Source organism: Theropithecus gelada, chromosome 14, assembly GCF_003255815.1.
Source record: "Theropithecus gelada isolate Dixy chromosome 14, Tgel_1.0, whole genome shotgun sequence".
In the NCBI taxonomy this organism is placed as follows: domain Eukaryota; kingdom Metazoa; phylum Chordata; class Mammalia; order Primates; family Cercopithecidae; genus Theropithecus; species Theropithecus gelada.
In genome coordinates, this window is record NC_037682.1 from 40,319,992 (window position 1) to 40,344,061 (window position 24,070).

At 34.4% G+C, this 24,070-nt stretch overlaps 1 protein-coding gene across 3 annotated transcripts in view; it reads right to left on the bottom strand.

Moving 5' to 3' along the window:
- Positions 1-24,070, bottom strand: part of LUZP2 (leucine zipper protein 2) — a 604,128-nt gene that overhangs the window by 73,104 nt on the left and 506,954 nt on the right. For all 3 annotated transcript variants that reach the window (XM_025356954.1, XM_025356953.1, XM_025356955.1), the window contains one exon: positions 19,351-19,518. In XM_025356954.1, the coding sequence (XP_025212739.1) occupies positions 19,351-19,518 (168 nt within the window). The remainder of the gene's footprint in view (positions 1-19,350; positions 19,519-24,070) is intronic.

A 24,070-nucleotide genomic window follows, 5' to 3' on the forward strand; every position in this document is an offset into this window, starting at 1 on the left:
CCTTCAAGTGGTAAAATATTCATAATGATGAAAAAGTTAATGCATTCTACTAATAATTGGATCCAACATTGGTTTTGTTTGACTTGTTCAATGTATTCTAGTGGACCTGACTTTGAAGCTCAACAATTAGAGGAGATATGTGACAGTGATTCAATTACCTTTGGTTCCCTAGAGAGCTTGAAATATTTCCTTTCACATAGTAGGAGTCATTGATTTCTTGCTTAATAAATACAAAAACAGCAATATAACTTATCATCTTCTTTATACAGACAATAGCAAAATTTGAAATAAGGTGATTATGGACATTTAGAGACACAAACAATTTTTGTTCACATTATTTTGTGAAAATATTTTGTGTTCTGAGTTATTTGTGACTATCCTTAATTTCCACTTGCACATCACAGAATATCTACAAAATAATATTTATCAGGAAATTAATGGAAATCTTTACTGAATTCATTTCTTATGACCAGAGCTTTGTATTTTCAAAAACATAAATTCAATAATTCAAAAATAATAGTTTCAAGAAGTAACAACATAATAATGAGAAACATGATTTTGAATTCCAATGTACATGAATTATAGTTCATTTTAATATGATAAAAAAAACTTTAAGTGTTTTTTTTGGGGGAAACTGGTAATACTTACCAAACTTTGGTGTAACAATGTCAATTTTAAATCAATGAAGAATATTATAAAATATTTTCTACTATATAATAAAACAACATAATTTTCATTAATAAATAAGAAGAATTTAAAAATGAGTTTTTTGTAGTATTATAGATATGCCAAGAATGTCATCATATCTATATCCTGTTTAGTAGGAATCTATGTTCTTCTATATAGTTAATTTTTTAGCATATCTTCATGCCCTTAGAAATCTTTTTAAAGCCTTTTAAAAAATATCTCCTGGAATTCCACTGTGCAAATATACCTTTTTAATTAGACAAATGCTTGATTATTAGCTATTTGTTCTTATAATTTTCTAATGAATATACTTGCATACAAATATATGTTAATATGCTTTTTTATAATAGATTAACCCTCATTAGAGTAAAAAACCTCATAAAGTACATTATGGAAACATGGTTTGGTTGTGTCCTCACTCAAATTTCATCTTGAATTGTGACTCCCATAATTCCCACATGTTGTGGGAGGGATTTGGTGGGAGGTAATTTAATCATAGTGGCGGGTCTTTCCCATGCTGTTTTTGTGATAATGAATCAGTCTCAAAACATCTGATGATTTTATACGGAGAGTTCCCATGCACATGCTCTCTTTGCCTGCCACCATTTAAAATGTGACTTTGATCCTCTTTCATCTTCGGCCATGATTGTAAGACTTCCCCAGCCATGTGGAACTGAGTCAATTAAACTTCCTTCTTTTATAAATTATCCAATCTGAAGTATGTCTTTAATAACAGTGTGAAAATGGACTAATACAATAAATCAATACCAAGTAGTGAGGCACTACTCTAAAGATACTCAAAAATGTGAAAGTGACGTTGGAACTGGTAGAAGTTGGAACAGTTTGGAGGGCTCAGAAGATAGGAAGATGTGGGAAAGTTTGGAACTTCCTAGACACTTGTTGAGTGGCTTTGACCAAAATGCCGATAGTGATATGGACAATAAAATCCAGGCTGAGGTAGTCTCAGATGGAGATGAGAAACTTGTTGTGAAGTGGAGTAAAGGTCACTCTGGCTATGCAAAGAGACTGGTGGCATTTTGCCCCTGCCCTAGATAGATGTGGAACTTTGAACCTGAGAGAGATGATTTGGGGTATCTGGTAGAAAAAATTTCTAAGCAGCAAAGTATTCAAGAGATGACACAGCATAAAATTTTGAAAAAATTACAGCTTGACAATGCAATAGCAAAGAAAATCCCATTTTCTGAGGAGAAATTCAAGCCGGCTATAGAAATTTGCATAAATAATGAAGGACCAAATGTTAATCACCAAGACAAAGAGGAAAATGTCTACAGGGCATGTCAGACACCTTCGTGGCAGCCCCTCCCATCACAGGCCTGGAGGCCTAGGAGGGAAAAATGGTTTCATGGGCCAGTCCCAGGGTCCCCTGCTCTTTGCAGCCTCTGAACATGGTGCCCTGCCTCCCAGCTATTTCAGCTCCAGCTATGGCTAAAAGGGGCCAACGTATAGCTCAGGTCATTGCCTCAGATGGTGAAGTCTCATACTGTGGTGGCTTCCATGTGGTGTTAGGCCTGTGGGTACACAGAAGTAAAAAATGAATTTTGGGAACCTCCACCTAGATTTCAGAGGGTATTTGGAAATGCTTCAATGTCCAGGCAGAAGTTTGTTGCAGGGGAGGGGCCCTCATGGAGAACCTATGCCAGTGCAGTGTGGAAGGAAAATGTGTCCCCCAGTGGGGACACAGAGTCCCCTCTGGGGTACTGTCTAGTAGAGCTGTGAGAAGAGGGCCACCATCCTCCAGCCCCCAGAATGGTAGATCCATCAGCAGCTTGCACTGTGCACATGGAAAAGTCACAGACACTCAATGCCAGCTGTTAAAGCAGCTAGGAGGGTGGCAAATTCACCAGGGTAGAGCTGCCCAAGGCCATGGCAGTCCACCTGTTGCATCAGTGTGACCTGAACGTGAGACATGGATTGAAAGGAGATCATTTTGGAGCTTTAAGATTTGACTGCCCTGCTGAATTTTGGACTTGCATGGGGCCTGTATCTGATTCATTTTGGCCAATTTGTCCCATTTGGAATGGCTATATTTACCAAATGTATGTATCCCTTTTGTATCTAGAAAGTATCTAACATGTTTTTGTTTTACAGGCTTATAGGTGGAAGGGACTTGCTTTGTCTCAGATGAGACTTTGGACCATGGACCTTTGAGCTAATGCTGAAATGAGTTAAGACTTTGGGGGACTGTTGGGAAGGCATGATTGGTTTTGCAATGTGAGGACATGAGATTTGGGAGGAGCCAGGAGTGGGATGATATGGTTTGGTTGTGTCCCATATCTCATCTTGAATTGTAGCTCCCTTAATTCCCACGTGTCATGAGAGGGAACTGGTGAGAAGTAATTGAATCATGGGGACAGGTCTTTCCTATGCTGTTCTCATGACAGTGAGTAAGTCTCAGGAGATCTGATGGTTTCATAAAAGGGAGCTCCCCTGCACACACTCTCTTGCCTGCCACTATGTAAGACATCCCTTTGTTCTTCCTTCATCTTCTGCCATGAATGTGAGGCCTCCTCAGCCATGTGAAACTGTGAGACTATTAAACCTCTTTTCTTCATAAATTACCGAGTCTCAGGTATGTCTTTATTAGCAGCATGAGAACAGACTAATACACAGAGACTGTCACATTTCCAAGCAATTTTAATTAAGGCTGTCACACTTTCTCTCTATCTGCTTCATTATCTACTATAATTTTTTACTGATATAAAGATGTCAAAGTACATGCACCCCAGGGCAAAGATAGGTATGTGAGATAAAAACTACAGGAAGAGAAGTCTATGTTCACATAAAAATATGAATATTGAGAAGAATTCTTTGCAGTCATTCAAATGTCTCACATTTGAAAAAATACATTATTTTAAATGTATTTTTACTAAAATAGAAAATATTTCAGAATTTTATTAAAATATATATATTTTGTTTCATATATGTACATAGATAAAATTATTGAAAGGATTATATATAGAGAGAGAGATATATTTTTATGGATTACATATGATTTGTAACATTTTCTTCCCTTTTTTCCCATGTGTCTTACACATGGTGACACCTGATAAATATTGAAAAAGGGGAAGAAAAGTGAAACTGAGGGAGGAATGGAGAAAAGAACACAATTCTAAAGCCTAACAATTATTCTTCCTTTTGATAAAGAGCTGAAAGCCTGCATTTTCTAGAGGACCAAACTCTTTACATTTTGAAGACATCAGAGTAACTAGGTTGAGTATCACCAGACATAGTTGTGTATATATCACATATGATTAGCAATACTAGTATAGAAAAAACAACAACAACAACAACAACAACAACTGATTTTATAACTATCAGACCTTAGTTTAAATCTTGTTTTCTATTAGTTGGATGACATAAGTCAAATATCTTAACCTTACATTGTTTAGCTTAGTGACTTGAACAAATGGGCCAGCGTATCTCTTTGAATATAACCTAAATGCTGGACATCTAGAAATTTGAGAAGCTCAGTTTCACCGTATCCCAGTTGTTCATACAATTCATTCTGCTTTGTTCCTGACTGAAAGATTTAGGAAAAAAGTGTCAGCATCAGGATGGCTTTCACAGAGTCCATATTTGTCTGTTCTATCTCCACACAGGAAGCAAGCTATACTGTCTGCAGTTAATGCTACACCTTTGGATTGATATCATGAGCATCAGAGTTTTGCTATTCTGTTAGTCTCCCATAACATTAGCTTCTTCAGCTATTAAATAAAATAAATAATGAAGATATCCTAAATTTGAAAGACATCCTAGGAAGATATCCTAAATTTCCCTGAGATTTAGAAGCCATAGTTTAGCAAGAAACTGACAGTCTTTAGGAATGTGAGATTTGTTTCAGCATAATGAGCAAAATACGGTCCACCAACATGGAACCTCTCAGATTTCCCACTTCAGGGAACATAATTGACTGAAAGCCTCATTTGCTAAGCTGTGACTTCCCCAGCATGTGATGTAATGGGGCTAGTAAGGTAGCCCATTCCCATAAAATATGGGGACTCTTCTGATGGGTGGCTTTTATTCAATGACTTCCCATTGACATTTGCCAAAGTTGTTTTTCTTTTCTTTTTCTTTCTTTTTTTCTTTTTTGTTAACTGCACAGGAATCGAAGCCTTCTCATATCCAGACCCTCTTTCTTCCCTCACTGCTCCAGAGTGATTAGATCTGCACTGGGACCTTATGGCTCTTCCAGCCTCCTATGTCTGCCTCCCTATTTTCTCTCACAGGCATTTTCCCAAATAAACCTCTTACAAATCTAATTCTATTTTGTGTCTTCTTGGAGGACACAACACAATACAAAAAGCCTAGAAGATAACTTCTAAAACTCTGCTATCCAGCTTCTTGGATGTAAAAAGATATTATCCTTACAGACAGTTACAATAACTAAAAGAAATATAGTACACAAATCCCTAAGCAATGGTTTGTATACTCAAAGTACTTAATATATAGTTATTAAATGTATGATTCAGGAAAAACATATTCAAGTTTAAGGCCATGCTGATGCTTATCAGGGTTGTTAAGAGAATCTTATGATAATAAAATGCATAATCGTGTCTTTTTTAACACTATTTCATAAAGGACCACATTACAGAGTCATATTTTATATAGTTAATTAAATTACTATTTGCATATAGTCATGGGGATTTTGCATCCATGGATTCTTCTATCATTCGGTAACATGTCTTTTAATAAAGTAACAAGAACATTGGCTGTGAGGCCTTTATGAAGTTGTGAGAAAACATGATTTTATCTCTGAACTACAACTTCCTTTGCAGAAACCTAGGAAATAGAGTTTGATTAGGGATATCTAGACATAGACTCTCTTGTTTCCCATTGAATAAAAATGTTACCTTCTAATACTATTCATGTTCTTTCTTCCAGAATCATGTTATAAACTTTGCCTATTAAAAGGAGGTTGAAGAAGAAATATTGGCTTTAACACACACTGTGAGATCTTACCTCCCTCATGTATTCTTTCACATAGAGGATAGTTCAGGGGATGTTAAAAAATGAAGCAGATTTGTATAATTAACTTTGACCCTTAAACCCTTAAAGAATTTGGAGATGTACTCTGTTCTCTTGGTTAGTACTTTCTTGGAGTTAAAATAAATGTTACCTTTTAAAATTGCAATTACTTATTTTTGGAGACAATTGTAATGGAATGAATACTAAAGGAAAATGTTCTAATGTGTTTTACATGTCTTTCCAAGCACAAGTGAGTTGATGTAGGAACCACATCAGAAGACATGAAGTGATGATTAGACGCTTAGATTCCAAAGCCAGATATATCTGACTCCAAGAGTTAAGTTGCCATTCATCTTGTTTTGAGAGCTAGTATGGATTCTAGCTTCTGTAAGCCTTGGTTTTCTTGCTTATACTGTCAGAGTACTCTCAGTGTTATCTCCCAAGGTTCTTGATTTTAACTGAGAAAACTTGTGCAAAGCCATTAGCAGTGAGCAAGGCATAAAATAAGTGCTCTATAAATTTTAACAGTGTTATGAGAGTGTAAGAAACACTGCATATTTGTGTTCACTCCATTTGATTAGGAAATTTTTGAGAGTCTAATTAATATTCATTTTGAGAGTGATTTGTTGTACTTGACCCGGAATAAGAAACCTGGGCTCAACTGTGCGCGGTGGCTCACACCAGTAATCCCAGCACTTTGGGAGGCCAAGGCAGGCAGATCACAAGGTCAGGAGACTGAGACCATCCTGGCTAACATGGTGAAACCCTGTCTCTACTAAAAATACAAAAAAATTAGCCAGGTGTGGTGGTGCACACCTGTTGTCTCAGCTACTTGGGAGGCTGAGGCAGGAGAGATTCCATCTCAAAAAAAAAAAAAAAAAAAAAAAAAGGAAAGAAACTTGCACTCAGTTCTAGTTTCTTATTTAATTAAAATCATTAGAGTAAGACCTGCTGGGTACACTGTGATGATACAAAACATCACATAGCAATTTTCACAAAAAACTATGTAAATGAAATATATTATTATTGTTATTGAGCAATTGGGAGGAGATAAACTATAAAATACAAAGTGTATGTAAGAATATATGGTATTAACATTCTAAAAATATTGCTTGCACTTAAAAAAAAAAAAACAAAACAAAACAGATAATCCAAGAATGTATTTGAAATCTAGTTAATTAGGCTCTTCAAATTCTCCAAGATAACTTTTTTATCCTGAAATCAATCTTACTTATGAGATGAGATGCGTAGTCTTAAATCATGACTAACTGGTTTTTTGAACAAGTTTATAGTTGAATTTCTTTGCATTTGTCCTTCCCTTGGCATATGTCTGGAATAGTCCTCTCACATACCTACTATGTGTTTCAGGCATTCTGCTCAATATTTGGCATATTGAGTTGAATAGTCAGTTTTTTAAAAGTTCAAGTTGTTCAGTCTTTATAACCAATCTGATAAACCATATGCTAGAGTTACATAAAAAATAAATAAATCACTAATTACTTCCGTGAGATACTGGAAAAAGAGAATCCTTCTAAATTCGTATCAGAGCAATTGTAAATAGATTATAATTGATTATTCTATGAGTGACTATACGCTGACAGCCTGTTATGAATGTTACATTAAATTGTCTTCCTATTTATCTATATATAAATCATCTATCTATCCTCCTCTCTTATCGTACAACAATAAAAAACAGTGAGAAACTTAAAATTGTATGCCTATATCTTAGTTCTTAAAAAAAAACTGAACAATATCCTGAAAAAGAGAAAAGTTTGCTTTTAGATTATAATAGATGTGGATAAATTCTTAGGTTAGGTAGCTACAAAAACTCAGAATATTCTTGTTTTTATAAAGTGGAGATCAAAGAGAACCACATACGTCATAGGAAAGCCTAATACCAGCACTGTAGAAGACTCACACTGTTGTGATTTCACAAATTTCTAAATATCAATATGTTCCATATGGTGATGAAAGCAAGGCTACTGTTTCCAATTTTCTCTGAAACATTTAAATCTAACTCATAGTACACTGAGAGTGGATCAATATAATAAATAATTATCTGGTCTTTCATCAGTTATAGTATAAATGATATTATTCCTTTTTAGAAACTATAAAGATCTTATGTTTCCATATGTTTCCAATTGTTTTTGGAAGTTCTTTTATGAAAATTCAATTTTTTTTTTTTTTAATGAGATAGAGTTTTGCTCCTGTTACCCAGGCTGGAATGCAATGGCGCGATCTCGGCTCACTGCAACCTCTCCACCTCCCGGGTTCAAGCAATTCTCCTGCCTCAGCCTTGCGAGTTGCTAGGATTACAGGCAGGCACCACCGTGCCCAGCTAATTTGGCATTTTTAAAAGACAGGGTTTCACCATGTTGGTCAGGCTAGTCTCGAACTCCTAACCTCAGGTGATCCACCTGTCTCAGGCTCCCAAAGTGCTGAGATTACAGGCATGAGCCTCCGCGCCTGGCTATGAAAATTATTTGGGTGAATGTTCAAATTATTTTCTTATTGTCAAACTTTATTTAGATCTTTTTGATGACACTTCCCTAGAGATGATCACATAATCATATAATATTAAGCCAAATAAGTCCAAAATAATAATATTCAGTTCATCCTCATAAGAGCACTTTGAGAAAAACGGTATTATCCCCACATTACTGGTGAGGAACTGGTTCAAAAAGTTTCCCCTTTTACACAGCTGATGAGTGGCAGAGTACAGGATCAAACTCGGGCAGTTTGCCCTTAGAGTCTATGCTCTTAAATGCTGGACATACTACATATCTTCAATCATACTATAAATTTAGTACACATTCATTTTGGTTTCTTAGGCTCACTGTTTTGTATTGCTTGTTCTGTTCCACAAATGAATAATCAAAATTTCTAGTACAATTGTTCAAGGCATCATATGTATATTGAATAATTAGCAGAAATCAGGATTTGCAACTGGTCTGCTGAAATCCAAATTAGTGCTCTTACAAATAATTCTTGGCACTGGGTATCAGATATTTTGCAACAGATTTTAACACAGTTCTCCAAGACAGTGGTGTTAAAGAGGGAACCCAACATACTCAGGGTGCCCACCTAATGGCACTTGCTAATACCTCACAAGGACCATTGGAAATCAGCATAAGCCAGTACCATATCTCTGTTTTGGTAGATGTGTGGTATTATTTCTGAGGGCTTTGTTCTGTTCCATTAGTCTATATCTCTGTTTTCTCATCTGACAAAGGGCTAATATCCAGAACCTACAAAGAACTCAAACAAATTTATAAGAAAAATAACAAACAACCCCATCAAAAAGTGGGCAAAGGATATGAACAGACACTTCTCAAAAGAAGACATTTATGCAGCCAACAGACACATAATAAAATGCTCATCATCACTGGCCATCAGAGAAATGCAAATCAAAACCACCATGAGATACCATCTCACACCAGTTAGAATGGTGATCATTAAAAAGTCAGGAAACAGCAGGTGCTGGAGAGGATGTGGAGAAATAGGAACACTTTTACACTGTTGGTGGGACTGTAAACTACTTCAACCATTGTGGAAGACAGTGTGGTGATTCCTCAAGGATCTAGAACTAGAAATACCATTTGACCCAGCCATCCCATTACTGGGTATATGCCCAAAGGATTATAAACCATGCTGCTATAAAGACACATGCACATGTGTGTTTATTGCAGCACTATTCACAATAGCAAAGATTTGGAATCAACTCAAATGTCCATCATTGACAGACTGGATTAAGAAATGTGGCACATACACACCATGGAATACTATACAGCCATAAAAAAGAATGAGTTCATGTCCTTTGTAGGGACATGGATGCAGCTGGAAACCATCATTCTCAGCAAACTATCGCAAAAACAGAAAACCAAACACTGCATGTTCTCACTCATAGGTGGGAACTGAACAATGAGAACACTTGGACACAGGAAGGGGAACATCACACATCAGGGCCTGTTGTGGGGTAGGAGAAGAGGGAGGGATGGCATTAGGAGATATACCTAATGTAAATAACGAGTTAATGGGTGCAGCACACCAACATGGCACATGTATACATATGTAACAAACCTGCACGTTGTGCACATGTACCCTAGAACATAAAGTATCGTAAAAAATAAAAATTAAAAAAAAAATTAAAAAGTAATACATACTAACAGAAAAAAAAAAAGGAAATCAGCATAAACCAATAACTGAAAGAAGTATTTTCAGCTTCTCTCTACATCTGCTACAATCCTATAAGGCAGAAAAGATCAGAGCCTACCCCTGTCTTTACGAAGATAGTTTTGGAATATGAGGCACTACTGAACTATATATGAGTTCAATCCCATAGTTAATTTTGTTTACAAATTTAAATTTCCTTAAACATACATGAATGTATTAACTGTGTTTTGAAATTATTTTTAAGTTTTAATCCATATCATCATTTTGTATATTTTTTTGCTTTTCTTTTGGTAAATTTTGTTTGAAGCAACCCTTCATTTGATTGGATCTCATGTCTCCTAAGCCCATCTCTTGAAGCAGTTGAGGGAATGTATGTTCTCATATTCCTACCCCCTCCTCCTTGGATTGCAGAACAAAGCAGGATGCTCATAGGCACGCTATAGAGGGGATTTAGAAATTGGATTAGGGTGAATGTGACAGAGAGAAATCAAGGTTTGCAAAGACATTTGTGGAGCATGTCAGGTTTCTTCTCCAGAGTCAGGAAAAGCCTAATGTTGACTGATAAACTACAGGTCATGTGGTATCATTTAGACCTTTCCTCCATCTGCATCTAAATCTATCTATATCTTCATTCATCTTTACCAACTTGTCTTCATCTCAAAAGTTGATATGTCCCTACTCTTTTTGATGTCCAACTCCTCACCTTATACTTTTTTATTTTCTTTTTTAGACAGAGTCTCACTCTGTTGCCCAGGCTAGAGTGTAGTGGTGCAATCACAGCTCACTGCAACCTCCGCTTCCCAGATTGAAGACATTCTCCTGCCTCAGCCTCCTGAGTAGCTGGGACTACAGGCATGCACCACCATGCCCAGCGAATTTTTGTATTTTAGTAGAGATGGGATTGGTCAGGGTGGTCTCGAATTCCTGACCTCAGCTGATTCACACACCTCGGCCTCCCAAAGTGCTGGGATTACAGGTGTGAGCCTCCGCACCCAGCCATCATCTTATACTCTTCATATTTCTTGCTGCTGCTTCTGAGAATTTGCATCCTTATCATATATCTCTATTTTACGCCTTCAATATGGTCAATATATTTTTTTATTCATTACCTTTATTTCTAAAATTATACTCAAATCTCTTTCCATTCTACAAAGAACCTCCCCCATTGCATTTTCCCACTCTTCTCTTCATAGCCAATTTCCTTAAAAACAATTATGCAGTTTTCTGGCTGGGTGACGTGCCTCACGGCTGTAATCCCAACACTTTGGGAGGCAGAGGTGGGTGGATCACAGGGTCAGGAGTTTGAGACCAGCCTGGCCAATATGGTGAAATCCCATCTCTACTAAAATAAAATAAAATAAAATAAAATAAAATAAAATAAAATAAAATAGCTAGGCATGGTGACACCTAGTCCCAGGTACCCAGGAGGCTGAGACAGGAGTATCTCTTGAACCCAGGAGACAGAGGTTGCATTGAGCCAAGATCGCTCCACTGCACTTCAGCCTGGGTGACAGCAAGATTCCATCTCAAAAGAAAAAAAAATGCAGTTTTCTTATCTCCACTTCCTCACAAATATCTCCAAATTTCATGTCATTTGCATTTCTCTCTCCTTCCCCACTGCCACTCACTGCCTCTCACCAAGAATATACTATTTTCCCCCAAATTGTGTTTGTTTATAGATGCTGTTCACCTAGCCCTTTTCTCTATATACTGCTGGATTTATCTTCTTAAAACTTTAATCTTGTCAGCCTTTCATTGTTTAAAGAATTTTAGTAGATTCTTAGTAGCTTCAATATACGAAAATTTAAAAAGTAGGTATCTGGAGAGAAAAGAAATACTGAAAATTTACAATGACAATATTAAGTTTATTAAATTTCTTATAGACTTTTTTTGCAAGTATAAAAGGAAATAGATCTGCTGTAGATGGAGTTTTTCAGGTTCAGAACATTTACATTTGAAGAGACAAAAGAAGAGTTGAGTAAGAATTTCTAGTGTCAAAACCAAAATGCTGCTTTTACTGATAATTAATGGAAGGGATGTTGGGCTTCTTACCTATGAATACAAGTAGTAAATAAAATACATTTAAAAAACTTAATCTTTGTTACAATGGAGGTACCATAAAAGTAATTGCTACTTGATGAGTGTCCAGGAGATTCTAACAAAAATATGGGAAATAAAAATAGAACCTGGTGAACATCTCTTTTGTGACATAGAAGATAGCAAGTAATGACATTTTCTCTGAATTATAAATATGACTTCCTAGACTTACATAAAATAACATTCCCACGAAGAATGTTTTGTTTAAATTTATTTTAATTTTAGAAGGATTAAATAAATTGTATCCTCAGTTCTCTAACAAATGTCTTTGGAAGACATTCATAGATATATGCATGTAATCAAGTTCCATGACTAGCTTTTTTAAAAAATTAAATATGTATCAGGAATGATGAGTAAATGAAAACTTAGAAGGTTATTTCAGACCATTCCTAGATACAAACCTGTATACCATTACTAAATATAAAACTATAGAGTCCTCATGAGCTCAATTTTTGTATTTACCAGTTTAAATATATTTTTATAATTCATAATATAAGAATACAAATACTTATGTGCACATATAATATACATTTTTATATAGCAACATGTAAAATATTACACATTTCTACTTAAAATTTTAATTGCCATGGAAATGCCACATATATTCGGGAGTAATTAAACCAGGCATTCAAACTTCCAAGGCCTCAAAGAAAATACAAACAAAATTTCTCAAATGTAATGTTATTTTGCAAAAATGTTTTAGACTGACACCTTTACTTTTATCTTCACAATAATTCTGATCAATGAAGATATAAAATATACATTTGTAGCACTGAAAGAATGTCAACAGGTGGTAAATATTGGAGATAACTAAATGGTTAGCTATTGACGGACAGCAGGTGGAAAAACAGAACTGTTTAAAATTGATCACCTCTGTATTACCTGAGAAATCTCTTCTAGAAGCAGAGAAGTAGAGAGATGGGGCAAGCTTACTTCTTAGAGTCCTCTCTCATTTCTAAAATAAGGATCTTACTCATGTTCAACCTTGGCTGTAAATTAGAATCATCTGAGGTTTTTAAAAAGTCTCCAAAAGTAGCCTAAATGCCTGCTAAATTGTATCAGAATTGGTAGTATTGACACCCAGGTGTAAGCATTTTTGAAGCCCATAATCATTTGAAGATGCAGCCTAGGCTCAGAACCTTGGCTTACGATGATTCCAGGTGCATTGTTTTGAGGTTTCTTAAAAACTACTTTGTAACACATTTTTGGCAGAAAAGAGGAAAGGAAAAATGTACCTTGACCTATCTAAACTTCCAGACACTAAGAAAAATTCAGCTTTCCCTTGCATGTCTTTAAGCTCCTAAAGAGAGCCACATCCTGCTGCCCTGGAATGACTTCGGCATTTCCAACAAATTTAAACAAAAATTAATAAATCATCCTTTTCCAATTAAGTAGACCTCACAGTTGTGACCTTCAACAATATAAACTGCAACTAAGGCAGTGAGTTGAAAAGAAAAAGAAAAGAAACGGTAATAGCCTGGGATGGGTTGATATATGGGTTTTCATAGCACAGTTTTATTGCTGTTTGTCTGCATTGCTTATCTGAATCACTTTCCATTTCTGGTGTCTTTAAACATTCTCCTTTCTTTATGACATGTACTGTTATGATCCCTGACACTAAATGGATTGTAAGGATTCTGCTATACTTTTATGCTAAAAATTGAAGCTACACTTATTTGAATTAATGTATTCTAACACTTGAAAAATAATACAATGTAAACAGTGTAACTTTAATTAAAGTTAAAGTAACATCCTACTAAAAATTTTCTTCAAGTGTTTTCATGTTATCTTGGCTTTAAGAGATCCTAATACTTGTTTCATGTATTTATTAACTGCTTTATATGTGCCAGGCACTACAACATATGCTAATGTTTTATGTGAATTTTTGTATTTGATCTCCTCAACAACTTTCTCAGGTTGGTGTTGTAATTATCTCCATTCAATAGACATGAAAGATGAGTCTCAGAAAAGTTAAGTAATCTGATCAAGACATTAAAATTAAAAAGTAGCAGAAAAGAGATTTTTACTTAGTCTGACTAATGAATCCTACCTCTTAAACATTCCATTATGCAAATATAAACAACAAACATATTACTGTGTATTAATTCATATTTTTTAAACTAAAAGTGGTAGGATTCTTGGTGATATGTTTTCTGTTCTTCCTCCTATATTTATTTTTTCCAAATTCTATAAAGTATATATTTTATTAAAAATGAATATAATTAAGTATTGTAATAGTTACACAAAATGAGTTTTTTCAGAATGCCATTAATTACACGAGCTTTTTGTTTATTAATTTGCCTTTTCTGAGCACTGCTATGCATCTAGCTCTACCACACAGCAGTAGAAAAAATGTTAGTCACTTTTTTTTGTATATTATTTATAATTCCAATTAATCCTGTCTTAAATGTTACACAAAGACACACACACACACACACACACACACACAGGCATGCTATTCACTAGCTCTGTGGGTTAGGAGGATCCCAATTTATAGTGTTTGTCAATTTCTACAGTATAAATACTACGAATTTGAATCTACTAACATGATGTCATTGAACACAAATTGCAAAGAGATATGCAGTAATATACTATTATATAGTATTTCCACTATACAGATCCAAAATATACAATATCCTTAACAGCATAGATTATAGCACTACGTAGTAGCTTTGGTATTTACTACACTGCCATTGGTAGAATTTATTTAATTGTAAGTATATATAACATTTAATAATGCCTGTATTAAACAGTTGAATAGTACAAATTCTGTAAATTTAACAGTCAACATTTGCAAGCATGTATGAGCCACCTCCAACAGACCACTGGAGTATTTGTCATTCTAAATATACATATGCATGCTCTATTTTTTGCACTAGCAAAATAGGCATAGAAAAATCATGACTCTCAGTTTAAATATACATTAGAGAGTATCTCAGCAAAATAATGGGAATAAATGCACTTTTGTCATAAACATTCCATCTGTTAGCTTACACATAAATCCATACTCATGTTACTTCTTATGCTGAGTATCTTTGCAGCCCTCACCTCTTTTCACTCCATACCGTCTTTTCAGGTAATTTTATTTATTTCCAATATTTAACCCTATTCATTGTGATGATATCTAATCTTATATCTTTATTCAGATGTTTTACCTCACTTCCAGATTTAAATACATAATCATCTACTGGATATGGGCTCTTGGTATTATGACAGAAACTCAAAACACAGCAGGTTAAAAACAAATCAGTTTGGTTTCCCTTTTAAAACCCCCTCTTGCCTTTTACATCACAGTGAATGAATGCAAGGACTGTTATTCTTGATTTCCTCCCTTCATGCTTTCCATTTAGTCACTAGGTCAAGACAATTTTATGACTCAATAACATTTTGAATCCTATTTCCAGTGTCGGCGACATAAAATAGGTCACCATCCTCTCCTACATAGGTTACAAGATTGTCACATGATTTGTTTGTTTCTACTTTAGTTGGGGTCATTTCATGCAAAATGCACATTGGATCCCCTGGTTTCTATCTTGGCATTTTATATATTTGAAAGAATATTATTTTCTACATAACAAACATATATTATCATAACAAAGACATAAAAGATACATCATCTCCTGTGTATTTGTATCCAGGTATCTAGAAAACAAAAAAGGAAACGAACAAAAAATAACCTGATCTACTACTAAGAATAAATCCTGCAGTTTTCTTGTTGTCTCTTACAGAAAATTAGGCTACGATCTCCAAAAGTTGAGGGCTGTGTCACTTCAAATGTGCTTGCTGTCTTACCCCAGCAGAGTACTGGTACATAGAAGAAAAACAATGTAGTTGAATACGAAGCACTAAACAAACAATAATATATAATTTTCTAAATTCCAAATAAGTAAAATTTCTAAGAAGAATTTATAAGAAAATTTATAAGAAGAAGGGCATATAACAAGTGTCATTTGAAATTTATAAGACAATTTATAAGAAGAAGAAGGGCATACCACAAGTATTTCAAATGAATATTCTAGAAACATCATTCTGGACACTAAATAATGTTAAACAGATCAATGAGCTCAGAACAGTCATCTCTCTGAAGAAGGAAGACATATGCAGACATAACATTCAAGAGATGACCAAGGGCCAAGAGTAGGAAACACTCAGCTGTCAAAGCAAGCACTGAGGAAAGAAAAAATAATTCTAACTGGGAGGGTAAGAAATAATTCACTCCAATTAGAGCGAAACCGGCACCTCGATTTTACAAAGGGCAGTGATGAAAGGGTATCTGATGGGCTTGGTTGAAGATTCTCCGCAGAAACTTAAGCTGTAGTTCTAACAGTGAATGTAACAGGTATGCACCATAATAAAAACAATAAATTTAAATGGTGGGGGTACTAATACATTAATTATTTTTAACCTTTTTCTAATAAACCCTTGCAATTTTGCACTCCTCCCTTCGTGAACCTGTGACTTTTAAAATTCACAATTATATATATATGTATATTATATAATTTTATATATAATCAAATATATATTTATATGTATTATATTTACAATACATAATATAGTATGTATATAATATATACTATAAATATATATTTGATATATAACATACTTTACATATATGTTATATAAAATTATATAGTATATGTAATATGTTATATAAAACATATTTTATATTATATATTTTATATATAATATATAATATATTATATAAATATATCATTATATATTAATTAAATATATTATCTATATTATATTATGTATAATATAATAACATATTAGATATAATATAAAATATATCATATATATCAAATATATATCATAATATATTATATAAAATTATATATAAAATATTTGCATATATATGTACATATATAAATATATAGACACAAACACACACATATAAATATTGACTCATTCATGCTCAGGAATAAAAAATTTGGCTGCATTACCCAATCTTCTAGAAGAAAAAACGAATAACATATTTTGGTCACTATGTTGTCTTTTTCTATATGTGAGCTGAAAATTGCTTAAAACTGCATACTGGGAAATGTAAGGATTTATATTAGGAAAAAATAAGACCTCTCTAAATAAAAATCAAATGAAATTAGATGAAGATGGCCAGATATTATGGAAAATTAGAAGAATTATTATTCTGAGTACTCACATCACAATAACACTGAGTTTGGCACTAAGGAAACTGAGACACCAAGAGGTCCTGTGATAGGATTGTCTTACAACTCTCACCAGGCACTGCATATCACTGTGGCTATTTTTAGCCAATTCTGAAGAACTTGAAACCAGTCAAATATCCTCATTTACGAGTCGTCTTTTTGGATATAGAGAATAATTATTCCATGACTGAAATGTTTGTTTTATTATACACACCTGTATCACATTATATTATTCAAGATTTTAAAAATATTATTTGTGAGGGTACTGCTTAGGGATTAAGTCCCAAGCATACAAAAATTACAATTTTACCACTATTAAAAAGATAAATAATACGAGCAAAACTTAAACAGCATCCAAACTTTTAATGGACATCTTTGTAAAACAGAACATTCTATAGTATATTAAATTAGACTTACTAAATTCTACTTAAACAATTGACTTTCTTGTTATTTTTTTTAAAAAATAGGCAATCACCAAACTATGGTCTTCTAAATGATTTTCTATCTTTTTTTCTGTGATAAGCCAAGATAAATAATAAAAATTTATTATTTATTTCAAAGACAAGGCATACATTTATTCATAGAAAACCAGTTATAGCAACAACTAGTAATTTCCTCCACACATTCAGGGTCAAAAACAGTCTAGTTTTAATAATGACTTTAAACAGATATATTTTGAGTTGGAAACAAATATAATGTGCCCATAGAATTACAAAGCTGTTTTGTCCAAAGTCATGAGTCTTAATGAGACTGAACCTTTCCTCATCCTTTGGAGGTTTAACACACTAAGTGGACTAAGGGTGTGGTTTCCTGACAGATGGGTAAGGCTGTCTGCAGCTGTGCATTTCACCAATGACCAGTTTCAAAGAACTTACCCGGAATGTTTCATGACGAACATTTAAAAACTACATTATCATGTACTTATTTTGCCTGAGTTTTGTTAGGTAAACAAACACTTTGAATCTCCACTTTTCAGTGAAAAGGCAGAACAAAACTAATGAGAAAAATATTGGCTTTGAAATTCTTAGAGGTCCTTCAGTACATATAAAAACACAGACAATAATATAATAAAGTTAAATTATGTTGTTTTGAATAATTTTTAAAAGAGAAACATTAATATTACATAAGGATCTCACACAGATTAAATCTTTGTAGTTCATAAATTGACTAGTTACAGATAAAAACAGTACGTCAGAAGATTTACTTCGTTCTGCTTATTTCTGACTCTCCACCCTGAAAGTAGCATTTCCCTAACTACCCACTTTAATTCAAAAATAGGAAATCTCAGAAATAAGCAGTAAGAAAGTCAGATGTAACACATCATTAGGTACTTGTATTAGTGGTTCTTAAGTTTTTCTGCACTCAACCCTTGAGATTTGCATTTAGAAGTCAGGCTGGTATCCATAGCACTCATTTGAACAACAAGTGATGCTCAGACAAGTGATCAGAGAACTAGTTCTTTCCAACATAGTGCCCAAAACAAAACTCCTTTCTCCAAAGATGATTTCTAGCTGTCAGGATTTATTTCAATGTAGGACCTACAAATTTAAGTTTTTGAAGATTGAAACAAAAGCACCATTAAATGTTACTTGTTTGGCCTAAAGTAGGTTGGTGGAGGGAATTTGGAGGAAGATTTGCTCATATGAGTTGTCCTTAAATGCACCTTAAAGTCCCCTGGGACTTTGAAAAATTACTGATAACTGGAGTCTAACCCCCCCCCCCCCAAAAATCTAATTTAATAGGTCTGGGGAAAAAATCCCAGGAGTCAGGCTTTTTAAATGTAAATACACCTAAGCACACTTTAAAAAATATTTACACTAAGATTCTAATGTGCAACCAGTTTTGAGAGTTGTGAACTTAAGAAAAAAATAAATACTTTTCTGAAGATACTTATACCCCAGAAAATATTCTCCATATCAAACCTGTGATGTTTATTGCAATGTAATACAAGATATTTTCTTTTAACTTATTCCAACATTATTAGTTTTTGTTTTGTGTGAAACAGTTAGATGATTCTGCCTAAGAAACAGCTAGGTTCTCTATGAAAGAAAAGCTCCCTTCCAACATTCTTCTAGTGACTATGGACATTTTACAAGCTGGGTTACTACCTTCCATATTCCTCCTAATCTTTCAATGGAGTTGTTATCATACTGGAATCCACTCTGGTGATTACATACACTGAGCTTTAAAGATAACACATTATTTGCTGTTACTTTACAAAGCACAAATAAAAGGTAGGTACCTTGCTTTTGGCCCCTGCATCTGGAAGCTTAGAGGCAATATTCCTGGGTGGGAGTAACATCTGAGTGGGATTTGACGCGATTAAACTTAAAGGGGGAGGAGGCTGATCACGGAAAACGGATGTCAAGCAGAGCTGCACGGTCTCTTTCATTGCTTTCATCTGTGACTCCTACAAAAAAGAGGCATTAACATATTTACATTTAGCTATGCTCATCGATTATCTGCTTGCGTTCTCCCTTTCCTCTTAGCCTACACTGCCCACAAAAATATATATCGGTTTTCAAATGTAATTGCCTAATATATAAATTTCATTATGACATACTTTTTTATCCACACTCGGTCTGTTTCTAGGAGCTAATGCATTTCGTGACATATTTTGAACACCAAAATACAAAGATATATCTTACTACTTTCTCTTGAACTAACATGATTTCCATCACGATAGTTTGCAGGAAAGGAAATACACTCTAGGTTACTCTGATGTAGAAAATATCATTTTTTGAAAGTTACCATCTTTATTTAACTTTTATTTTAGGTTTGGGGGCACATATGAAGGTTTGTTAAATAGGTAAATGTGTGTCATGAGGGTTTGTTATACAGATTATTTCATCTCCCAGGTCTTCAGCCCAGTACCCAGCAGTTATCCTTTCTACTCCTCTCTACTCTTCTCCTTTCTCCCATTCTCCACCCTCAAGTAGACCCCAGTATCTGTTGTTTTCTTCTTTGTGCTCCTAAGTTTTCATCATTTAGGTCCCTTGTGGGAGTGGTGGGTATTTAGTTTTCTGTACTTGCATTAGCTTTCTAAGGATAATAGCCTCTAGCTCCATCCATGTTCCTGCAAAAGACATGATCTCATTCTTTTTTATGACTGGATACTATTCCATAGTGTATATGTATCACACATTATTTATCCAATCTGTCATTGAAGGGTATTTAGGTTGATTCTATACCTTTGTTATTGTGAATATTGCTTCAATGAACACTCATATGCATGTGTCTTTATGGAAGAAAAATGTTTATTACTCTTGGTGTGTACCCAGTAATGGGACGGCTGGGTCAAATTATTGTTCTGCTTTTAGTTCTTTGAGGAATTGCTATACTGCTTTCCACGATGGATGAACTAATTTACACTCCCACTAACTACATAAGTCTTCCCTTTTCTCTGCAACCTCACAACCATCTGTTATTTTTTAACGTTTTAATAACATTCATTTTGACTAGTGTGAGATGGTATCTCATTGTGATTTTGATTTGCATTTTTCTAATAATTAGTGATATTGAGCTTTTTTCATATGCTTGTTGGCCACATGTATGTCTTCTTTTGAAAAGTGTCTATTCATGTCCTTTACCTACTTTTTAATGAGGTTGTTTGTTTTTCTCTTATAAATTTAATTTCCTTATATATGCTAGATATTAGACCTTTGTCAGATGCATAATTTGCAAATATTTCTACCTATTCTATAGGTTGTCTGTTTACTCTGTTGATGAAACTTGCCATCTTTCTTTCTGCATCTACTTTCTGTATTTAGAATCATTGCCATAGCAATGTAGATTCTTATGTTTCTCAGATTAGCCTATACCTCTCCTTGATTTCCCCACATAATGGAAAAAACAAATTTGTCTCTGATAAAACTCTCATTTCCTATGGGTCTTGTTAGATAATAGCGTCAGGGGCGTTTGAACCAGAGCAACTCCATTTTGAATAGGGGCTGAGCTTAGACCTACTGGGCTGCATTCCCAGATTAGGCATTAAAAGTCACGGGGTGAGATAGGAGGTCAACGTAAGATATAGGTCATAAAGACCTTGCTGATAAAACAGATTACAGTCAAGAATCCAGCGAAAACCCCCAAAACCAAGAAGGCAATGAGGGTGACCGCTGGTCATCCTCACTGCTCATTATATACTAATTATAATGCATTAGCATGCTAAAAGACACCCCCACCAGCACATGACATTTTACAAATGCCATGACAAGGTCACAAAGTTACCCTATATGGCCTAAAAATCGAAGAAACCCTCAGGTCTGAATTGCCCACCACTTACCTAATGCCTATTAAGTTCCTCTAACTTAACAGAGTCTATTACTCATACCAGGTTTGGCTTCACTCAGTTCCATGAGCAAAACCCAGAGGATGATTTCACACTACGATGGCATTACATTTTTATTTATACTGTTAGGTGTCATTTGTTTTAAACTGCGGGCTACTGTCTACTTTGAAGTTTGCTAAAACAAGCTATCACCTAATGAAATCTGATGTAAACCATGTACAGCCAGTCTTGTTTTTGCTCTGTCTTTCCGCTCCCTGCAGCACACCACTTTTCCCACTTGTTTCAAAATGTGATAGTAAAATGCAAGTTCCTTAACTAAAATGCCCTGTTTATCACAATATCCTTTGTATAAAGACCCTCAAGCATCCCAAACTCATTTCCATATTACAGCCTTTACAAATGCTGCTTCCTCTGCTTGCAGAACCCTTTTTCCAAATACCCATATAGAAACTACCACTTAAAATATATGTATCAGCTCACACACTATTTTCATGGAAACAGCCCCTGTCACCCTTTCCAGGAATGCGTCTTTCTTAAAATTGTTATTATATTTTCTAATTTTATATCTTATTGAATCCTTACCATCATTTCAAATTATCTTGTTGTTTATATGTTTAATGTTCACTTTTAACAAACTTTTTTGAAGGCTTATATCCTTTTTGTGGCATCATCAGTTTCTAACACAACACATGCTTTTTATATAAAAAATTAAACAAACCCTCCAGAGAATATAGGTTAGTGCTCTGTTACAAGAGAAAATAATATTTCTCATTTTATCTTGTATATTAGAAAATAAATTTATTTCATATATTAAAAAAAACTACCACTTACACTGTATAATATGAAAAGTTTATAAGAAATTATTTCTCATATGTGATCCTAAGATGGTGGCAGATTTAAGAGACAGTTTTTTTTTGGGGGAGGGGGTATGTGTTAGTACTTTTCTCAGAAGAAAATGCATTTTGTCTGGGGACAAGAAGATATACATTGCAAAGACAACTGTGCCCCTAATATCTAATCTCTACACAAATGAAACTTTACAAGATATTTTTCATGTTACCTTAATTCTTTTGCATACAGACACCAAGTCCTCAACTGCAGGCTTTGGAAAGACCATGAGAGGCTGTGAGGCCAAACGTTTTCTCCCTAACTTTATTTCTGCCATGAAATCAGCTCAGAGAGCCTGGGAAAGTCATTCAATATTTTGGGACCTCTGCTCCAGTGATATTCAGGTCCCATGTATGTAGGATGAGTAGAACGCTTATTCATTTAGGTCAGGTCTTTATTTTTAATTAAGAAGTGTTTGTTATATTCCTGTGATGTGCCAGACACTGTGTGGTGGCAAAAAGATTTCTCATTCTGTTATTACTCAGTCATTGGAGTCTATGCAGGTCACCTATTTTCCTATGTCATCTGTAATATGGATGTAATAATGTATGCTTTCCTGGGTGAAATTTTGTATGGGACAGAAACTATACAAATACTTTTAATGTAAAAGTTTGAGAGATTTTCTTAGCATAAGGCTTCTTTTATATTCCAGTAGCTGAGGCCAACCATATATAATTCATAAGATATTGCCACATAAATAATTGATTGGAAACTCAAGGTTGATTCTTAGCTCTTGATAATATTATTGTTTATACTGAGATACTAAACTGAGACTTCTTTCATTAAATATGTCATATGAATCAAGTTGAAGTGTTAAGAGTTTTTCATAATATGTATGAAGTACTTAAGATTATTTGAATTCCAGATATTATGTTCTTGGGAACTAGATACTCTAAGAGTATTTTAAAAACCTCATATAAAGATGATGGAGAGAGGTGAAAATCCATTTCATTAAACTGTAGTTTTTATCCCTTTTGAAGTCAGCTAGCATTTCTATCTGACTTTATGGCTACAGTTTATGAGCCTCATATGTATCTTACACGTGATTTGTTAAAATCAGCCTCCAGTAATATAAAAGGCATTTACAGTTACCAAAAGGCGTGACAAGATCTCAAGGTTAAAGAGGGAATTGTTATCACAGAGAAGTCATCTGTGATCTCACTCAGTAACAATAATAACTTCTAAGTTTACTTACTGAATGTTTTCCAGGCATTGTACCTAGTACTGTAATTTTTGGCTATGTGTAATTTTCTCATCACCATTATAAATAAAGTTTATTGTTATTCCCATGGTAGTAAATCCATCACTTATATTTCTAGTTAGTATAGACTGAATTTTATCCCCCCAAAATGTATATGTTGAAGCCTAAACCCCTTATTCTCACTGTATTTGGAGACAGAGCACTCTGGGGTTAATTTAAATTAAATAATAACTTAATACTTGTGATGGATTTAAATCACAAGTATTCCTAGAGACTTGAATTGGGTCCTTGAAACTAGATGTTTTGGTCTAGTGAAGCATTTAGTGCATATTCATCCAGAACTACCATGAAGAGTTTTGAGGAATTTGAACATGACCATTCAGTCAAAGAGTCATGACTTGAACACAAGTAAACTATCTCTGAAGACCATTATTTAACCACTGCAACATCAGGCTTTCATCCTGAAATTTAGGGACATAATGACAGGGGTTAGGAGGTGGAATTGAGAGGAGAAGAGCATCGAATGGGTAAGAATATGTACAACTAAAGATGGAGAAACAACTCTACAATAACCCCGAGCTC